This window comes from Puma concolor, chromosome A1, assembly GCF_028749965.1.
Source record: "Puma concolor isolate L17-30 chromosome A1, mPumCon1.1.hap2, whole genome shotgun sequence".
NCBI classification, from domain to species: Eukaryota; Metazoa; Chordata; class Mammalia; order Carnivora; family Felidae; genus Puma; species Puma concolor.
Genome location: NC_141667.1, coordinates 27,703,505 through 27,724,146, shown reverse-complemented (window position 1 = coordinate 27,724,146; position 20,642 = coordinate 27,703,505). Strand labels below are relative to the sequence as shown.

The 20,642-nt window shown below is 42.6% G+C and overlaps 1 protein-coding gene across 1 annotated transcript in view; it reads left to right on the top strand.

The window, feature by feature from the left end:
* Positions 1-1,105: 1,105 nt before the first annotated feature.
* The window catches only part of SLC45A2 (solute carrier family 45 member 2), a 33,843-nt gene continuing 14,306 nt past the window's right edge, over positions 1,106-20,642 (top strand). Inside the window, exons 1-3 of the mRNA XM_025924632.2 lie at positions 1,106-1,581; positions 4,158-4,334; positions 20,116-20,441. Of these exons, the coding sequence (XP_025780417.1) occupies positions 1,197-1,581; positions 4,158-4,334; positions 20,116-20,441 (888 nt within the window). The 5' untranslated portion in view covers positions 1,106-1,196. The remainder of the gene's footprint in view (positions 1,582-4,157; positions 4,335-20,115; positions 20,442-20,642) is intronic.

Genomic DNA, 20,642 nt, shown 5'->3' with positions numbered 1-20,642 from the left:
GGTGAAATATCAATTAATCAATCAGGAAATTTAATATAGGGAATTACACTGGTGACATAAGTGCTGAGAAGACCAGGGGACAGTGAAGCAACCCAGATATAAACAGCAATGGGAAGCCAGGGCCACTCCTATGGCTGCAGGAACAATGGGGAAGGCAGTGTTACTGGGATCCTGAAGCTAAGTTTGCTTGGTGGAAGCTAGACCCATCGTGGAGATGCAGCCACTACCACAGATGGCTCAGGAAGGAGAAATGGAGGGAGGGAAATACCAGGATCTTCTCTCCTGGCCCCAGTCTTCCCACCAATGCCTTTCATTGGCCAAATCTACCTAGAAGCAAGGGAACCTGGGAAGTGTAGTGTCTTATGATACAGAGCCTGTGAGGAGGAACAGGGAATGGACCTGAGCAAACAGGCTGTTGACTGGTTCTACAGAATTTCATGTATGCACTTTATTCACTCAGTAATTCCTTTAGCAAATATTTGTTGAGGACCTACTAGGTGCCAGGTATCATGCTACACCTGGGGATTACCATAATGACAGAAATGGACCTGATCACTGCTCTTAAAGGGATCAAAGACTAACAGAAGAAATAGAATAAACACAGAATTATCTAGTTGGAAAATGTATTAAATGCAATGAAGGGAAATATCACAGTGCTGAGACAGGCTAGAGATTGGAGAAAGAGTGCAGCCTCTCATGGCTGTAAGTCTAGTTAGCTGATTCTTGAGGTGTGTGTGCAGAAACTTGTGTTCAGGAAAATACAGAATATTTATATCTAGACAAAGTTTAGAAGAAGATATTGATGTATTTATTCATGTTTTGACTTACGACCTGCATAATACAGCTTCATTGTCTCAAAGCTGTGCATGTGATTGTGTGTAAGTGTGTGTGTGTATAGATACATGTGTGTGACAGAAACGGAGAGAACAGAGAAGGAAAGATTGCTTTAGACAAACATTCTAAGGAGCCAGAGGGCTCACAGCAGCTAATCTCCCTCATGCTTTCCTGACCCCACCCCCTTCCTTCTCATCATAACTTGTGATCTTAGAAGCATGAAAGAATTTGAGCCCCTCCCCCAGCTTGACCGTCTCCGTTGGCAGTTCAGTCAGGCTCCATGTCAAATCCGGCTTGGGGCAGAAACCTGAGGGCCACACAGAAGGTGGTGGGCTTGCAGGCAGTTTCCTCACCCCGTGGCCATGGGCGGCAACATCGGGCAGCTTGGCAGTCGCACCTACGAGTCCCTAGCTGACGATGAGCCCTTGGACCCTGAGGAGCCCCCCAAAAGACCCACGGGCAATCTCATCATGCACAGCATGGCCATGCTTGGCCGGGAGTTTTGCTACGCAGTGGAGGCGGCCTACGTGACCCCAGTCCTGCTCAGCGTGGGGCTGCCCAAGAGTCTGTACAGCATGGTGTGGCTCCTCAGCCCCATCCTGGGATTTCTGCTGCAACCCGTGGTGGGATCAGCCAGCGACCACTGCCGGGCCAGGTGGGGCCGGCGGAGACCATACATCCTCACCCTGGTCATCATGATGCTCTTGGGCATGACTCTGTACCTGAACGGGGACGCTGTGGTAGCAGGTCAGTGCACTGCACAGGCGGGCAGGCGGGGGAAAGAGGCCCATTATGCAACTCAATAGGAGTAGAATGCGGATTTCTTTATGTGACATTTCATTGGAAACCGGTTAAACTGATGATCTCTCCTAGGTTAAAATAAACTTCCACCTTGGGAGGACCCAAATTCTGTGGTTGGGGAGTCTTCATTTTTAGGAGCATCAGGATCCATTGCTGTTGTTGTTTCATTGTTGTGAGGATTGTAAAGTAGGAATAATTTTTTATCTGTTTTATCAAATGAAATATTTTTACATATTTATTAATTGCAGTGTTCTTTGAACTTCGGCTTTAGTTAGTACTTTGTTGAATTAACCGTTTGCCAAATGACTCCATAAATACTAATAATAAATTACCTGTATGTCTAAATAAAGGCTAATTTTCTTCATAGCTTTAGGTAGAGTCTTTTAGTGGGTGCAGGGCATCAGCCTGTCAGCGCAAGGGCACAGTTTTGCACTGCAAATGCTGGACCAAAAAACCCCTGATGGTGAGCACTTTTTCTTGCCATTAATCAGCCACCAATTAATCAGTAATTGGTGGTAGTACATAAAAAGTACTTCATTTCATTGAATAAAGAATCGTTAAAAATAATACACATTTTTTGGCCATTAACTCTCAGGCTAGCAGAATGGATTATAATGAGGCAGGATAATCAGTTATCATTTGTGTGTATTTTTTATTTTATATTATTTATTTATTTTTTTAAATATTTTTTTATTTTTTTTTTATTTTTTTTTAACGTTTATTCATTTTTGAGACAGAGAGAGACAGAGCATGAATGGGGGAGGGTCAGAGAGAGGGAGACACAGAATCTGAAACAGGCTCCAGGCTCCGAACTGTCAGCACAGAGCCCGACGCGGGGCTCGAACTCATGGACTGCGAGATCATGACCTGAGCCGAAGTCGGCCGCTTAACCGACTGAGCCACCCAGGTGCCCCTTGTATGTATTTTTTAAATAATTTTTTAATGTTTATTTAGTTTTGAGAGAGAGAGAGAGAGAGAGAGAGAGAATGTGAGTGGGAAAGGGAAAGGGCAGAGAGAGAGAGAGAGACAGAATCTGAAGCAGGCTCCAGGCTCTGAGCTGTCACCACAGAGCCCGATGTGGGGCTTGAACCCTTGAGCCATGAGATTATGACCTGAGCTGAAATTGGACACTTAACTGACGAAGCCACCCAGGCACCCATCATTTGTATATATTTAAAAGCGGGCATAACTACATAAATTTGATTTACTTCTGCAAAGTATTTACAAAAACCCCTGGTAAGTATGGTTTCCCCTAGGGAGGAGTACTAAAGGAGCTTGGAGGTAAAAAGTGGAGTATAGGCTTATTTTCCACTTATTTTTATACTGTAGTTTGTTTTTTTAATGTGCATAAGTTACACATTGTTCTCAAGTGAAACTGAAAGCAAGGGAACATTTTTGCTTTCTCTAATAGGAGATAGGGTGAATGAATTCTGACACGTCCACAGAGTGAATATTATTCGGCTGTTAAAAACTGTGCAGTTGCTCTCCGTTAAGTGAAATACAAAGATACGAGGAGAGTTGGTTATAAATGAACATGTCCAACATGATCCCATTAGTGCTCCTCAAAACGTGGTCTTCAGACCCAGGGCATCAGCATCCGGGGGCTGTTAGAGATGCAAATGCCCAGCCCCACCTCAGACCTACTGGAGAATTGTGGAAGACAGAGCCCGATACTCTGTTGTGTTTTTTTAAATTTTTTTTTTTAATGTTTATTCTTGAGAGAGAGAGAGAGAGAGAGGGAGAGAGAGGGAGCAGGGGAGGGGCAGAAAGCGAGGGAGACACAGAATCCGAAGCAGGCTCCAGGCTCTGAGCTGCCAGCCCAGAGCCCGACTCAGGGCTTGAACTCATAGACTGTGAGATCATGACCTGAGCCAAAGTCAGACATTTAACTGACTGAGCCACCCAGGCACGCCTCTGATTATCTGTTTTAACGAGTTGTCCAAGTGATGATTAAGGATGCTACAGTTTGAGGAGTACTGCATTAGGGCACCTGTATACACCGTTTCCTGTATGTCTGTAAGTGCATAAAGGGATATCTGAAGAATGACCAGCAGTAGGGGCTGGGACGAAGCATTTCCCCCAGCTTTTCTACATCACTGAAATGGTTTACGATAAACATGTATAATTTTTTACACAACTTTTTAAAAAGAGATATAACATAACTTGGTGCTTTTTAGTATATTCCCAGGGTTGTGCAACCATCACCACTATCTAATTGCACCACATTTTCATCACCCCAGAAAGAAACCTAGCAACCATTAGCAGTCACTCTGCATTCCCTCCCCCTGATCAGGCGTAAGCAACCCCTCAATCTACTTTCTGTCTCTATAGATCTGCCCTTTCTGGCATTCACTTGTGTAATTTTGAAAACCTGAAAATATGGTAAAGCTATGTTTATTTGGAAAAGCAACACAAAATGAAAGCAAAGGAAGATAATTTGATGACAGGACATTTTGTTGGAAACAAAAATGCAAATCATCCTAACTCTGGATTTAGGTGATGTATGTTTCTTTCCTTTTTAGCTTTGATTGCTGATCCAAGGAGGAGGCTGATTTGGGCCATAACCATCACCATGATAGGTGTAGTTCTCTTTGATTTTGCTGCTGACTTCATTGATGGGCCCATTAAAGCCTACTTATTTGATGTCTGTTCCCATGAGGATAAGGAGAGGGGCCTCCACTACCATGCCCTCTTCACAGGTAAGGAATGTTCCAGAAAGTCTTTCCTTAAGTTCCCCAGACAGGGAGGCGCTTCCTCTGATGCCATCCAGTGTCTATGCATGTCAGAGTTTTTGAATGAATGGATCTGTTGATGGAATGCTCCCATCACGTGGGCTCTGTGTTTCAGTGCATTTCTCTAGACAAATCAGCTTGTGACTAGGCTATGGAGTTTTTGCAAAGGAAGTTTACATAAGAGCTTTCTGAAGAGTCATTTGTGGAGACATTTACAACTGCAGTGAAAAGAGGCCTTGTGCACTTTGCTTTTTGGTGTTTTTTTGTTTGTTTTGTTTGTTTGTTTTTTGTTTTTAAATCACTAAGGTGGCATCAGCATTACCTAAGAGCTTGTTAAAAATGCAGCTTCCTGGGCCTCTCTTCCAGTTATTTTGATTCAGTGGGTTTGAGGTGGGGCCCAGAAGTCTACATTTTTAATAAGTATCCTGGATGATTCTGTGGCAAGTGACTTAACAACCACATTTTAAAACAAAAATAGAAACAAACCAAGCAAATGAAAAAATCCCACATGTCCTAGAGATTTCTTAGTTATATAAACAGTTGGCATTTCCTCAACCTCCTGCTTTGAAAAAGGCCATGCCCGAGGGACAATGGGGGGCTCTCTTCAATTCTTGGGGCTATTGGCAGGCTCCTTTGGTTGCTGTTGAGTCATTCATTTACAGCAATGCTAGCAACGTTCAATATCCATTTATAGAACACCAGTCAGGACTGTTCTAGGACTGGGAAGTGGAGGGGGTCATACATGAAATTACAACATGATCCTGTCCTGGGAGTGTTTTTATATCTAGGGGTGGGGCTCTATCAGTCCACCTTATTTGATGCCTTTATGGCCCAGCCGATATATTTATTTCATATTTTGATATGTTCTGCCTCCGTTCATGGCCAGGTAGATCCCATGAGAAGCAGGATCTTGAGTTTTGTTCAGTTTATTTTCCACAGCCAAGAGCAGTGCTTGCCCATTGAAGCCACTGGCTCAATATTTGATGTTTGAGCAAACATCTAGATGGTGAACTCTGGAAGAAAGGGGGCTGCACAGCCAAGAGAGTAGCTCCTCCTTGCTTTAGGGAAGATGGAGGAGCCAGAGCCCTGCCCATCTGTCAGTGGCCCCTGACCACACTAGCCTGCAGCTAAAAGGTCCCACAAGAGAGATTCAAACTGCATTCTCCTAACTTAAACCCCATAATTCCTTCTGCTTGATCATAATTTGCTGAAATTAATTACAACAGTGGGAGACTCTTGGGCTTTCCAACCTGACACATTGAGAGTTTTACTGCTCTCAAGTACTGTGGGCAATGTGGCCACCCTTTCCCAGCAACCCTCCCCCCCCCACCCACCCCGCCCCGGCTTATGTCCCTGTTAGTCTTGGCTAAACGGTCTCTGCTTTGTTGTCTCGGATATTAGAAGATTGAATTTGGTCCTCGGGGAACTTTTCAAAGGCTAACACATGGTAGTATTTCTATAAATCTGAGAAAATATCTTGACATTTTCTGTCAATATTAGTGTATGGTGGTCTCAGCAAATATGGTATAATTTTCATATTACCTTGGTTCAGGCTCCCACTACATCTTGTCTGAGCTTTAGCACTTTTCCCTTAACTATCTATCTAGCCTCTAATCTCTTCCGATTCCAATTGAACCAAAACACAGCCTCCAGATTTATACTCCTAAAAGCAAACTATGACCAGGGCACTCTCCTGTTCCATCACCTGGAGTGACTCCCATTTGCCTGCTGGGTAAAGAACAAATTCCTAGACAGGATTCAAGACTCCCCATAATCTGTTTCCATCCTACTCTTCAAGCTTTACTTCTCATTACTTCCTCCACATTTTCTGTGCTTTGAATAATTTCCCAACATGCTCCTAGGGGCAGAGGCCAGCTCTGTTTTACTCACTGCATCCATCACACCTTCAATACAGCCTGGCACATCATACGTGCTCAAAATAAATATTAATGGGACAAACAAAAGAGGCTGTCCTTTCTGTTCCAACTTCTGGGTCTTTCCTCATGCCCAAATTCCCTTACCCCTTTCTCCCTTTGGAAATCAAAGCTGCATGGAAACTTTCCACCCCCTTCCCAGGGAGAAGACCCCCTCTCTTCTAAATTGCAGTCAAACAACTTCTAACTTGGTCAGGGACCCCACACAAAAATTGATCAAAGCAAAAGTATCAAGTAGATGAACATAGAGGTATGAATGAGGTGGGTAACTTCAGCAGGAAGAGATGGTAAGATAACAGTTCATCTCATACATATCCTGAACTTCATTGCCCTTGGGGCCCGTGTCCTCTGCTTGAGCTGCCATAACAGAATACCACAGATTGGGTGCTTAAACAACAGAAATTATGTTCTCACACTTCTGAAGGCTGGAAGTCCAGGAACAAGGTGACAGCAGGCTTGGTTTCTGGTGAGACCTCTCTTCTTGGTCTGTACCTGGCCATCTTCTCACTCTGTCCTCACACAGCCTTTCCTCTGTGCATTCATTCCTGATGTCTCTTCCTCTTCTTACAAGGACACCAGTCCTATTGGTTATGGCCCCACCCTATGACCTCATGTAACCTTAATTACCTCCTTACAGTCCTTATCTCCAAATATAGTCACATTGGGGCCTAGGACTTTGACATATGTCTCTTTTAAGGTAGAAAGCAAAGCTTTCCTAAAACTCACACAGACTTTTGCTTGTTTCTCATTGGACAGAATTAGGCCACAGAATTAGGATATTGGGAAAGTGAGGGTTTAGGGCAGGGGTGGGAGAGCAGATCCTCTCTATTTGGGTTCTATTTGCCAGGAGGAAAGGGTAATTATTTTCAAATAGGCCAAAGCTGGTAGATATCACATAGAATATAATCACAATTGAGTATTAGCCTAATGAGAAAAATTAAAGACCAAGACTATTGCAAGAAAGAGCTTTCAAAGCCCAATCTATTAAGGAATAATTGACAGGTAATTATATTTTAAAGTTATACTTCAGTTCACAATTTTACCTGACCACATTTATTATAGTACTGTTCACAGTCTTCCCTGCATTATAATTAAGTGTGTATTTATCTCTCTCTTTTACAAGATTTTGTAAAATACAAGATTTGTGAAAACATGAGTGTTTTCTTCCCCATGGCTTCTAACCTGTTGCATCATTGACAGCAGGTACTTAGAAATGTTAGGTACATAAAAGGAGACTTTTATAACCCTTTCATAACCCTTAAGTTTCATGCAGTTTTACATCAGGTTGAACTGCATGGCAAATTGCATCAATCAGATGAATATGCTCATTTAATCACCTTGCTTTGTCTCCTGACCAACACTGAACTCTGAATCCCAGACAACTGTCTCTAGTTATAGGGGGACCCCTGAGAGTGTGTGGATAGCTCAAAGCAAGTTTTTTTTTCCTATTAGAAAAATTAGCTTAAAACATCTTCCTCTTCTAAAACAGTACAGTAAAGTCTCACCTCATTTAAAACTTAGATTCTAGAAGTCCATGCCTAAGTGATAATCACAGATAGTCTACATTATTCATGAATATCTCTCAGATCACACATAAAATACAGTATACCTTTTTGCCTTGTTTGTATGCACAGACCTGCATAGTGACGGATATACATATAAATATATCTGCAGAAACATCTGCTCTTTAATGTTTACTGCTGGACATGGGCTCAAAGAAAGAGATAGAAGATAGGGTCACCTGTATTATTTAGAATGTTTTTCTTTTCTCTCTCCTCCCCTCCCCCCCTTTTTTTTTTCTGAGAGAGAAAGAGAGAGTGGGCAGGGGAAGGGAAGAGGGAGAGGAAGGGAAAGAATCTCAAGCAGGCTCCACACTCATCGCATAGCCGGACATGGAGCTTGATCTCACGACTGTGAGACCATGACCTGAGCTGAAATCAACAGTCAGATGCTGAACCGACTGAGCCACCCAGGTGTCCCAACTCCCCTTCTTTTCAAAGTGTGGATAGTAACTGTCAAATGCTCAGTTAAAGATGAATGTGTGACCCCACCATAGTGTCCTTGCTCTGCATGGAAGACCACATTGGAAAATGGAGTGAAAAATAACAGTACATTATCATACTTCTCTGTCTTTGCATACAGGCCAGATCTCCTGAATGTACATGAACCTGGCAAAGAGATTTCTAAAGCATACTCCTTGCATCGGGCATTTTATGATAAAGGCCTGTTCGGTGTCAGAGCCCATTTTGATTTTCGTTATCAGCAAGACGTCATTCACCCAAGGAATTCAATCATCTGAGTAAATTGAAATTCTTCTTATTTATTCCAGAGCTATTTATTTCATTTTAGCCTAGGCCCAACAATTCCAAGTGCTTTGCAAAAAATGTCAAAGGGTTTCTTGCCAAAATATTTCCCAGCATATTTCTGACTTCTTTTTTTTTTTTTTTTTTTTTTAAGAAAAGACTCTACTGGCTCCCAGGGGAACATTTTAGTTCCCCGGCTTTTCTCTCTCTTATATTTAAAGGTAACTAAACCTTCTCTCCCTCCATCCCTGACATATGTGGTGTATTTCATAGATACACCCTTGTTTTGCTACCCCATGCCTTCACCTCCGGGTGCATCTGGGCCTGCAGAACTCACATTCACGAGTAAAGAATTCCTTCTTTGTGTCAGAATGCTTCTAACTGAGCACAAACCTGCTAAGTTGAACCTAAGGCCTTGCTCCCATTAGCAGTTGGCTCCATCCAGCAGGGGGTGGCCAGGGCAAAGCATGATGGGAAAGGTTGTCCCGTTTCAAATCCTGGCCCCTTTTCTTAACTGCTGCGTGCCTTTAGTATTTCTGAACTTTTGTTTCCTCACAGGGTTGTGAATCTTCACACAACGTTAGTTATTAATATCCTGCCAAATGCCCAGAACAAGGAATCATTTAAAAGGATCAAACACCAAATGTCTGTATTTAGTTCATTTTTTTCTGTTTCCACTGGGCTTGTAGAACCCATCAAAGTTTTTTTGTGGTGACTCAGAGAGGAACTTGCCCCCAGGTACATCATTGTAAGAAGATTGGGTAGCTTGTGGAGCACAACCTCTTTTAATTTTTCTAGCTTTTTAATATCTCAGGTTACAAATGCTCTGGTTAAGAGTAATTAAGGACTAAGAAAAGACTATTAAAAATGAAGTTTAGACATGGGCTCCTATGAGCAAATCTTTCACACAAGTGGAAAAGATGCTGTGTTTCATGTTAAAGTCTGTTTGAATGGTTTCTCCTTGAGTAATTGCCGCATGAATGGTTTTCTTGTGTCAACTGGGTTCCCTTTGAAGTTTCTGTCACTCGTGGACTTTCACATCTCCTCAGTCACTTAGCTTAGGAAGGATGTGGCTAGAGAGTAAGCCAAGGACACAGGAATTTCAGCTTTGTGGGCAACATGGATGATTCAGAGCAAAACAATTAATGTCTCCAAATTGCCATTTCTTTTCCATTCAAGTGTGAGCAACATACGTCTCAAAGAATCTCAAAGGCAGATTAAAGAAACACCTGAGGGGATTTTTCCTTGGCTCTGTCCTCTCCTTGAAAGCTCTTCCCCCAGATACCAAATCAACTTGGCTCATTGGCAAGTTGGTCACATGATCCCTCCTCTGTGATGTGTTTATCATTACGTGACTATATTATTTATTCATTTGTTTATTGTGTATATTATGCTTCTGTACCTGACCTATATAAGCTTCCTGAGAGCAGGAACATTATCTTTCCTATTCGTTGCTATAGCAACAGTCTTTAGAATATTCCTGGAATATGCTCAAGAACCATTGGTGGGACAAATATTGTATTTTAGCATCCTCATTGTACCTTTGAGGAAGCTGTGTTACTAAGAGGTAAAGTGATTAGTGCAAGGTCACACAGCTAGGTAGCAGTAGACTAGAGCAGGGGCAAAAGCCCTACCAACCTACCAACCAACTAAATCATCAGCCAACTAAAAATATGGTTTATGTTTTTGTCCAGGCTCCCCTAAAAGCTGACCCCAGAGAAAGTTTGTATGCAGAGTTTACTTGGGAAAGGATTCCAGAGAGTGAGAATGAGGGAGTGGTGGAGTAGAACAGACCAAAGAATACAAGAATCATTGCAGAGTTGGCCTTTGCTCTAGGTGACTGTCCATCTCACCAAGACCCTCTTAGGAGCCTAATGTAGTTCATCTCAGAACTTTCTCTTTGAGGGGATCAAGAAGGGGGATTAATCCATTGGCTCTAGTCTCTACTGGCCAACGGTGGTCCCATGGGTGTGAACCTCACTTGTGTGAGTGCTGACCCCGACCTGAGTGTGGGTCCAGATGCACCTGAAAAAAGGTGGTCAAAACTGGTTTGGAACTGGCCACTGCAGTAGCTGTTGGAGAAAGGGGTGGTTGCTGAGAAGACCGGCTGTATTGTACATGGGCTGTCCCTTTCAGTTCATGACATCTAGTCCTGAGCTTATTCTCTCTAGCATAAGTGCTTCATGCTACTCAGTCGACATTGGAAGGGTTAAAGCATTTTGCAAAGTGCTCGGTGATTTATAGTAAAATGAACACTTATAGTACTTATAGTAAAATGAGCTGTTGCAACCCAGAACTAAAATATTAATTCTGCAGAGTTAAAGAAAACTCAGGGTAATCACAAATGGCTTCAGACCCCGGCCAATTAATTACTTGACCTTGCAGTCATTTCTAATCCTTAAGAAAAGAAACAAGAGTCAGGATTGATGTGTCATGTCAGGAAATGAGAAGTTTCAGGAATCTTATCTGAACTAGAGTAGCAACAGTTATGCATATGCTCAAATCAAGAAATTTGCTTCTGGGAAAATGGTGAGATAATTAAAGTGAATATACCTTTATGTGAGCCTTATTGCATTAGACATACTAGTACATATCAGTAGCTTTCAGCACAACACAAATTGCATTTGACCTCTGGCAAACACACTACTCCAGTTCTCTGCATTTATTTGTTTAATTGTGGAGAAGAATATGATTTTGGCACTGCTTTACTGCAAATATTTTTGCCTACAGCATAGCTTATGCCCAGTAATGGAAAGCGTTGGATAAATCTTTATGTCGCAAATGGGTGGGATCCTAAACCCCAAACTTAATTTAATTGCTCCTTTGTTGAGCCCCATCACCACAGGATGGTGGAAATTTAGTCTCAGTTTGGAATGTTCTCCCATCCCTTTACCCAAAGGTTGCATCGAAGTCCTGGGGACTTAGAGTGCAAGGGCTTGAGGGCATAGAGTCCCTGGGTTTCAATGTCATCTGTTCACCCTGGCATTTCCTGAGACGTCCATTGTCCCACCACATCTCGGCCAAGTGGTCACAATGGAGTCATCTCTTCTCATCTGTAAGGCCCCTGCAGAACCACAGGGTTCTCAGCCCCCTCTGCCATTCTGCTCTTCCCACACCAGGCCAGGGTGAGATGAACTCTGGGAGCTGCAAACTCTGTGTTTTGCTTTCCTCCTCTCTAAAATAGAGATAAAAATACAGCTGATCAATTATTCGTGGGTTGTTACTTGCAAATTCGCTCACTAAAATTTCTTTGTAACATCAAAAGCAATACTGTTAGCTCATTGCCAGTCATTTGCAAACAAGTGCAGAGTGTAGGAGGGCAATTTGAATCACCCACAGCCTCATGCCCAGTTGAGGTAGGTCCAGGTAGCACTCTGCCTTCTTGTTTGGTTTTCATTCTGTAAACAATTGTCCTTTAGTGGTGTATTTGGTACCAAATTGTTAGCATTTGTGTGTGTGTGTGTGTGTGTGTGTGTGTGTGTGTGTGTGTAATTTCATTGCTTAAGATGGTCCCCGATGTGGTGCTCAAGTGCTGTCCGGGCTTCAAAAGTGCAGGAACATTGTGATGTGCCTTGTGGAGAAAATATGTGTGTTAAGTTTTGTTCAGGCATGAGTTATAGTTCTGTTGCCCATGGGCTCAGTGCTAATGAAGCAACGATATATGCTAAATATCTTTAAATGGAAGCACACCGTGTGCGTAAATGGAAAAGCACTGTGTTGTTCACTTGTTGAAGATGTGACTAGAAGTTTGCAGTAACTTAGCCCCGTATTTCTCCTCAGAGGAGTCATTTGCTACTTGCTAATTCAGTGTTTGGGGTGACTTTCAAGAACACAGCTACCACTAATAATGAGAATATATTGCAGGGCCACCTGGGTGACTCAGTTGATTGAGTGTCCAACTCTTGATCTTGGCTCTGGTCATGATCTCATCATTGGAGAGATTGAGCTCCATGTCAGGCTCTGTGCTGACAACGCAGAGCCTGCTTGGGATGCTCTCTCTCCCTCTCTCTCTCTGCCCCTCCCCTGCTTTCTCTCTCTCTCTCTCTCTCTCTCTCTCTCTCTCTCTCTCTCAAAATAAATAAATAAATAAATAAACTTTAAAAAATAATATGCTGCAGTACTTTCCTGAAAGGTTGTTGTGAGGATTGGATGAGCCAATATATGTTAAGCACTTGGAATAGAGACTGACATGGTAAACACTTCTATCTAGACCCATCACAAGCCATTTCTTCCTCGAGGTCTTATTGCCTCCCTGAGGTCTACCCAGGGCATGAGGCATTGGTCCCTTCTGTTCTGGGATCCCCCTAGTCATTTGGGGGTGGTTCTACCTACCCCCCCCCACCTCCCACCCACCCCCAATACCAGCTAGACCCTAGGAAAGAGGAGCAGAACCACTGCCTTAGGAATTCACCGGTATATGTGCACCCAGCATGAATGCCTTGCTCTTAAATCCCATTTTCTACTGAATCTTCCTTCTATGTGTTTGGAGCCTAAGGGCTTTTGAAACTCAGAAGCAAGAAGACACATTCTTGTTTCTGTGCTTTCCGCTTTCATGTCCTTCCCCCAAAGCAGTGAGGTATTGCGGCTCAGCTTGAATGTGAAGAAGGGCCCAAAGGGACAAAGATATAAGGAAATACCCCAGGACCACAGGTAGTGGTGGGTGGATGGAAACAGTGGTCAACACTTTAAATGTTATCTCACCATCTTTTAGGAGAAAAGTTGCCTTGTGAATCTAAAGAAATGTCAAGCTGCTTGTGTCTTCTCTCTTTGACCAGAGTATATGTGTCTGTTTGATTTTCCTTGTACTTTCAGCGTCCAAGAGGGCAGTTCATGTTTGTCTTATTCATTGCTGTGTCCCCAGTGCTTAGCACAGTTCTTGAAGAGTAGATGCTCCATCAATTTTTTTTTTTTTTTTAAATTTTTTTTTTCAACGTTTATTTATTTTTGGGACAGAGAGAGACAGAGCATGAACGGGGGAGGGGCAGAGAGAGAGGGAGACACAGAATCAGAAACAGGCTCCAGGCTCTGAGCCATCAGCCCAGAGCCCGACGCGGGGCTCGAACTCCCGGACCATGAGATCGTGACCTGGCTGAAGTCGGACGCTTAACCGACTGCGCCACCCAGGCGCCCCGATGCTCCATCAATTTTTATTGATAAACAAATAGGTCCGAGGAGACACACACACACACACACACACACACACACACACACACACAGTAACTGGTACTTATGGTAATTCTCCAGGATTAGTGTGTATATATTGGGGGAAGGTAGGAACCATATACCTAATTAAACACTTTCATGGCTATTTTCTTAGCATATAGAATAGAGTCAAAATCACTCTCTCGTGAACACCATGGAAATGGGCGGCGGGTGGGGGGGGGGTTTAGTCTGATCTCTTGCTGAAGCAAAGTAGCTGGCAGCACACTGTTAGCTCTCTTGACTTAAGCTATTTTGCCAGCAGAGTATGGATTGTTAAGCCACACCCCTGAAGCAGAGAGACAGCTACAGGTACATAGCAGATGTGGAGTTTTGTCTCAGATAGATTCTCTAGAACTGAAACTCCCCGAATTACCCATTTTACCTATTATAGTTGCAAACTAAAGAAAAACAACCCTATTTCAGTGTGTTTGGATTTCTTCCAGGATGAGCCATTGTTGGAGTTACATTGTAAGTTATGAAATGCAACATCTATCTGTCAAGCCGTTCATTCTTCTGAGGTTGGTTATGGTCTGAGTTTGCAACATGGCCTCGCTATGTGAAGGAGCCAGCTAGATCATTTATGGGCTCTTCTTTGTAAAGGCCTGTTATCTGACATCAGCAGATGTCCTGTGGATGTTTCAGCTTATGGTCTGGCCAATAGCCTGATGATTAATTCCAGGGCCCCAATGAGAGTGATGTTGGAAGAGAGATAAATGCAGTCTGGATGTAGATGTGGGAGTTGTTATTGGCCTTTGTTGCAGCTAAGATGATGGGGCTTTGTCTTGAGACTATCTCTGAAGATAAAATCCTTAGCTTAAGCAAAAGCAGCAGAAAGGAAAGCCTTCCATGAATTCCTACAGCCCTCTGCTGGCCCTTATCATATCGGAGAGTGTGAATAGATAAAATTTAAATGTTTCCATCCAGAGTTTTAATATGGTGTCTATGGAATAATTACCCAATGGCCCACTATTCCTTCACAGGGCATATTTTGTTGTAACATTTACAACATCCCCCAATAGCTTTGGGAAAAACAAAACAGTTTTGCCTGTTTTGTTTTCCTCCCCTCCCTAAGAGGATTGGAAATTCTCCAAGGTCCTTGAAGCAGGTGTCAAAATTTTGCTTGACCAATTCGTGAGGGAACCGACAGGAAAGACATAAAGAACAGTTCCCCCAAGTTCTTGCACAGTGTGTATGTGTGTGTGTGTGTGTGTGTGTGCACATGTGTGTGTGTGATTAGCAAAAGAAAAAGTGGTAGGTTAGATATAAATCTGATTAGCCTTCTACAAGTCAGTAAAACTATAAGTCCTCTGTAATATTTTTGTTACAAGTATGTTTGTAACTTGTCTATTAGGCTATAAAAACATAATACAAATCATAGAACCCTAATAATGTCTGTAAATTAACCTCAACTTTATAGAACTACACATCATTGTGTTTTGTCAGTTTTAGACTGTTGGTCAAATATCCTGTAACAACAAAGAACTGTTGTTACAATTTCCCAAGAATGTCAGATAAGGGTGGACCAGGCTGGTTGGAAACTGCTCAAAAGAATCCGGGATCTCAGGCCGTACCCTTGAAGCTTTAAATTTTTTTTTTTCAACGTTCATTTATTTTTGGGACAGAGAGAGACAGAGCATGAACGGGGGAGGGGCAGAGAGAGAGGGAGACACAGAATCGGAAGCAGGCTCCAGCCTCTGAGCCATCAGCCCAGAGCCTGACGCGGGGCTTGAACTCACGGACCACGAGATCATGACCTGGCTGAAGTTGGACGCTTAACCGACTGCGCCACCCAGGCGCCCCTGTCCTTGAAGCTTTAAAATCAGAATCTGTGCTATAGATTGAATGACTCCATGTATACACTAAAAACCTAATACCCGATGTGATGTTATCAGGAGGTGGAGTGATTAGGTCATGAGGCCTCATTCATGGAATTAGAGCTCTTAAAAAAGAGCCCTGATAAAGTTACCTTACCACTTATGCCAAGTGGGATCGCAGTAAGAAGACAGCCATCAACAAGAAGCATTGCATCACCAGACACCCAGTCTGCGGATGCCACGGTTGTAAACTTCCCAAACAACAAAAGTGTGAGAAGGAAATCTCTGCTGCTCATAAACCACACAGCTTCTGGTATTTTTGTGATAGCAGCCCAAACAGACCAAGACAATCTGCAATTTAATAAGACATCCGTGTGATCCAGGCACACCTTAAAGTTTAAGAAGCATGGCTCTAGACTGATACTTTGTAAATCAGGCACTTGCCACTGTTACTTTTTCCAGGTTTGGGATACATCTTTTTTCCACAATACTTGCCGCTCTCTGCTACACTGGGTCAGCGCTAGGCCCAAGTCAGCCCCCAGAATGATCCCTGGATTCTAATCACTGGGCCTCGATGACCAAGTCCTTGCAGCCAGCCCTACGCAGCTTGTCACCCGAAGGCAGTAACTGTCTTCTCCCACTTATGGGGAAGGGTTTGGAATTGGGGTTTCTGTAGCAAGTCTACAGGGCACTCATTTTTGGGCCCTTGTTCTGCCACTGTATGTGCTAATCATTTACATAGTGTTGTCGTGTTAGCCCTCACAAAACTCATACATGGAGGCCTCACGACCCCCACTTCTCAGAGAAGTGCCCAAGATCACATGACTAGAAAGCACACAGATGCAAATTGAAATCAGGGAAAATTCCAAACCCCTTCTCTCCATGCTGTCTCCGGTCACTTAACCACTGTAGCCTGTGGCTTTCAGATCGAATTCAACCAGATGAATTCCAAACATCCTCCCACCTCTAAAATCTTTGAATCCATTAATATATTAAACTCTTATGAACTTCATTGCTAATTAAGAGAAATCCTATAAAAATTATTAATAATCAAAAATAATCAATAAAGATATTTGGGGTGTCTGGGTGGCTCGGTTGGTTAGGCATCTTTTTTGGTTCAGGTCATGATCTCACAGTTCATGAGTTCAAGCCCCACGTTGGGCTCTGTGCTGGAAGCTTAGAGCCTGGAGCCCACTTTGAGTTCTGTGTCTCCCTCTCTTTCTCTGCCCCTCCCCTGCTTACACTCTGTCTCTCTCTCACTCAAAAATAAATAAACATTAAAAAAATTTTTTTAAATAAAAAAAATCAACATCATCTTGGTACCAGTAGCTAAGCCCTGGTTATTAACAAATAAACTCTTCGAGACTCCTCTATCATATTTGAATACCCAGGTCACAGTTTTAGCATCATTTATTACTGTTTTTTTATACTGTAATTTATTTTTTATTTATTTTTTATTTTTTAAACTTATTGTCAAGTTAGCTAACATACAGTATATACAGGGTGCTCTTGGTTTTAGGGGTAGATTCCTGTAATTCATGGCTTACATACAACACCCAGTGCTCATCCCAACAAGTGACCTCCTCAACTACAGGTTTGTTTGTTTTTTTTTTTTTTTAAGTAGCTGTTTACTGGGGCATCTGGGTGGCTCAGTCGGTTGAGTGTTCAACTTCAGCTCAGGTCATGATCTCACAATTTGTGGGTTGGAACTCCACATCAGGCTTTGTGCTGAGAGCACGGAGTCTGCTTGGGATTCTCTGTCTCCCTCTCTTTCTGTCCTTGTCCTGCTCACACTCTCTTTCTCAAAAATGAATAAACATTTAAAAAAAAATTAGAGTAGTTGTTTACTTACCTGCTTCTCCCACTTGGAACTTCCTTCTGGGGAAAAGGGGACAGGGAGCAGTGTCTTATTTAGATCCATATCCCCAGAAACTAGGAGAGCTTTTCACATATATTCAGTGCTCACTAATATCTATTGAAGTACACTAAGCCAGCAGACATAAAAAGATTAGGAAACCCTCCAATTGCAGGACTTGATAATTCTAGTTAATATCTAATATCAATCCATTATTAGATTTATACCCATACATTTATATTCATAAAATAAAACCACCATTCTATTGCACGTGGAAGGTTTATTTCACACGTAAATTCTTTTATTTTTTTTAGTTCATTTATTTTGAGAGAATAAGCACACACATGTGAGTGGGGAGGGGCAGAGAGAGAGAGAGAGAGAGAGAGAGAGAATCCCAAGCAGGCTCCATGCAGCCAGAGCCCAATGTGGGGCTCAAAGTCAAAAACTGTGAGATCATGACCTGAGCTGAAACCCAGAGTCAGATGCTTAACCCACTGAGCCACCCAAGTGCCCCACATATAAATTCTTTTAAATAGGCAGGGGTCTTTTGCTCCGAATTTTCTTTGTTCAGTGGAATGGTAAGTGTGAAGGAAAGAGGCATAAATGACAGGATAATTAAATGACAAATGACAACCGTTGACCTGGCTATAAATTATAAGTAGTTTCAAAAAAGGAATGTGTAAGTTTTTCATAGAATTAATTAAGGTCAGGGCTTTTCAACTGGAGGACATTTTGCCCCCTTTGGGACATTAGGCACTGTCTAGAGCCACGCTCGGTTGTCATCGCTCGTGGAGAAGTCGTTGCTGGCATCTAGTAGGTAGAGGCCAGAGATGCTGCTAAACATCTTATAACGCATAGAACAGTCCTTCACAATGAAGAATCCTTCAGCCCAAAATGTCAGCAGTGCCAGAATTGGGAAATCCTGATTTGGATAGGCCCGCAAATAGTGCTGGGAATTTAGTACATCTTTATTGGTTGATTGCTTGGCTCAGCACATGACCTCTGAAACCAATGGCATCTCCATGATTGGATAAGGAGAGTCATTGTCTGATAGTGATCCAGAGGCACCACTTGTCCCAGAACTGCCCTCTGAATCATAAGTATGGTTGGCTCAAGGGCCTCTTCTTCTTCTCAAAGCCTGGGACCTACCATCTAGGACAGGTCACTATATGTGTCATTTGTCTATTTATGTATTTTCCCGTTACCCATAACTAGACCATATATTCCTGTTGGCAGGAGACGTAAGTTTAACTTTTTCCCATCCATTTGTCACAGTTTCCCATAATTCTGTCTTATAATGCTTTGACACTCAGGGCATGACAATGATGCTTTATTTTTGGGAATCATTGGTTGAACAGTTGGTCATCTGTAAATACCCTCTGTAGTAAATTGCAAGTAACCATAATGTAGACTGACTAATGTATCCCACCATTTGGGATAAATTAGGAGTCATGGCATTTGACATTCCGATTTGTGTTCCTGGAGTCAGGATTTATATTAGGTGTTCAGGGTTAGAGAAAGAGAATTCCTTAAGTTCCGTTTTCTTCCTTGATTCCCTGGTTTATGAGGATATTGTCTTTATCTGGGAAATAAAATGGAGACTTCACTCACACAAGAAAAACAAAACCAAAAACAAAACTTTTCTGTCCAGGTAGATATTTGTGTTTGGTGAGACATGATGGGAGGTTGACATTTAAAGGTGTCTGACAGGTTGATCAGCCTACACAAGTTCGTGGCTCAGGTAGGAGGTGTGTTGGGCATTCATCTCCTCACATCCCTGGGTACCCTCCCACCTCTGGGGGTGCCCCTCTCTCATCCCTGCATTCTCAGGATCACTGATGCCTCCACGATGAACAAATACAGTGTCCTGCTTAGGTGAGGGGCACTTGTATTTTAAAATCCAAAGAGAATGAATCACTGCTAATGGGATTTCAATTATTATACCATTAAGGCAGGATAGATTTGGGGGAGTCCTTTCTCAGTGTTCCTCAAATCACACTGTCTTCAGCAAAAGCAGGTAAAACAAGCAACAGAAAGACAGGGACCTGAAAGGTCCAGGTCCTGTGACATGACAATACGATTTTTAAAAATTCATATTTCAACTTGTGTTATTTGTTCTGTGGCTATCAACTAGGAACAAGTTCCTTTAGCTTCTAATCAAGGAATGAAGACAGAGTGCAAAGGTGTTTCGTCTTTGCAAACTTGTGTCGTGCTAGGAAGCTTATTAATAGATAAACAACATTACAAATAATTTTATTGCAACCAGAGGTTGGTTTTCTCTGGGGCTATTTAAGGGCAGGAATTTTAGTTCCAAAGCAGTTTAGAGACTACAGCTTGCAAGGCCACGGGACTTCTGTTGGTGTCAATATTCGTTTCTGGCACCGGTCCATTTTACTCTTTTATTATCAACCCCATATTATGAGTGAGAAAGTCCAAAATCACAGCAAGTACATGCCAGAACCAAGCCTTGAATGCATGTTTCCCGGTTGCAGATGTCTTGGCTTGCTGCTGTGTTAACTCTCCATCATAACCAGGCTCTGCTGGCTTCAGGGAGCTTTCCCACTGAAGGGGAGGACCTGGGCACCATGGGAAGAGAAGGCAGTTTGCTAAATATGCTAACGCAGCTTTCTTGCTTTCCAGGTTTTGGAGGTACGCTGGGTTACCTTTTGGGTGCCATCGACTGGGCCCATCTGGAGCTAGGAAGAGTGCTGGGCACAGAATTCCAGGTCATGTTCTTCTTCTCCGCCTTGGTGCTCACTTTGTGTTTTACTATTCATCTCTGTAGTATCCCTGAAGCCCCACTTAAAGATGTTATAAAGGACATTTCCCCACAGCAAGCCCCCCAGGACTTTCCATTGTCACCAGACAAAATGTACCAGTATGGGTCTATTGAGAAAGCTAAAAATGGTTATGTAAACCCGGAGCTGGCAATGCATGGGGAAAAACCCCCAAATCCTGCTGAACAGGTAAGATGCAAATTCTCTTTTCTTCACTCAGGAAAAATATCCTTGTTCTTACCCTTCTTATTTTGTTTATTATTCTTGGTTTTGTTTGCTTTTTTGATATGAAAATTTGATGTGAAGTCTAATTGAATTCTCCAGTCTCCTATAGCTCTTATCCCTTTGCATTAAAATTTGCACCTCAAAAAAAAATTGTGTGCGTTTTCC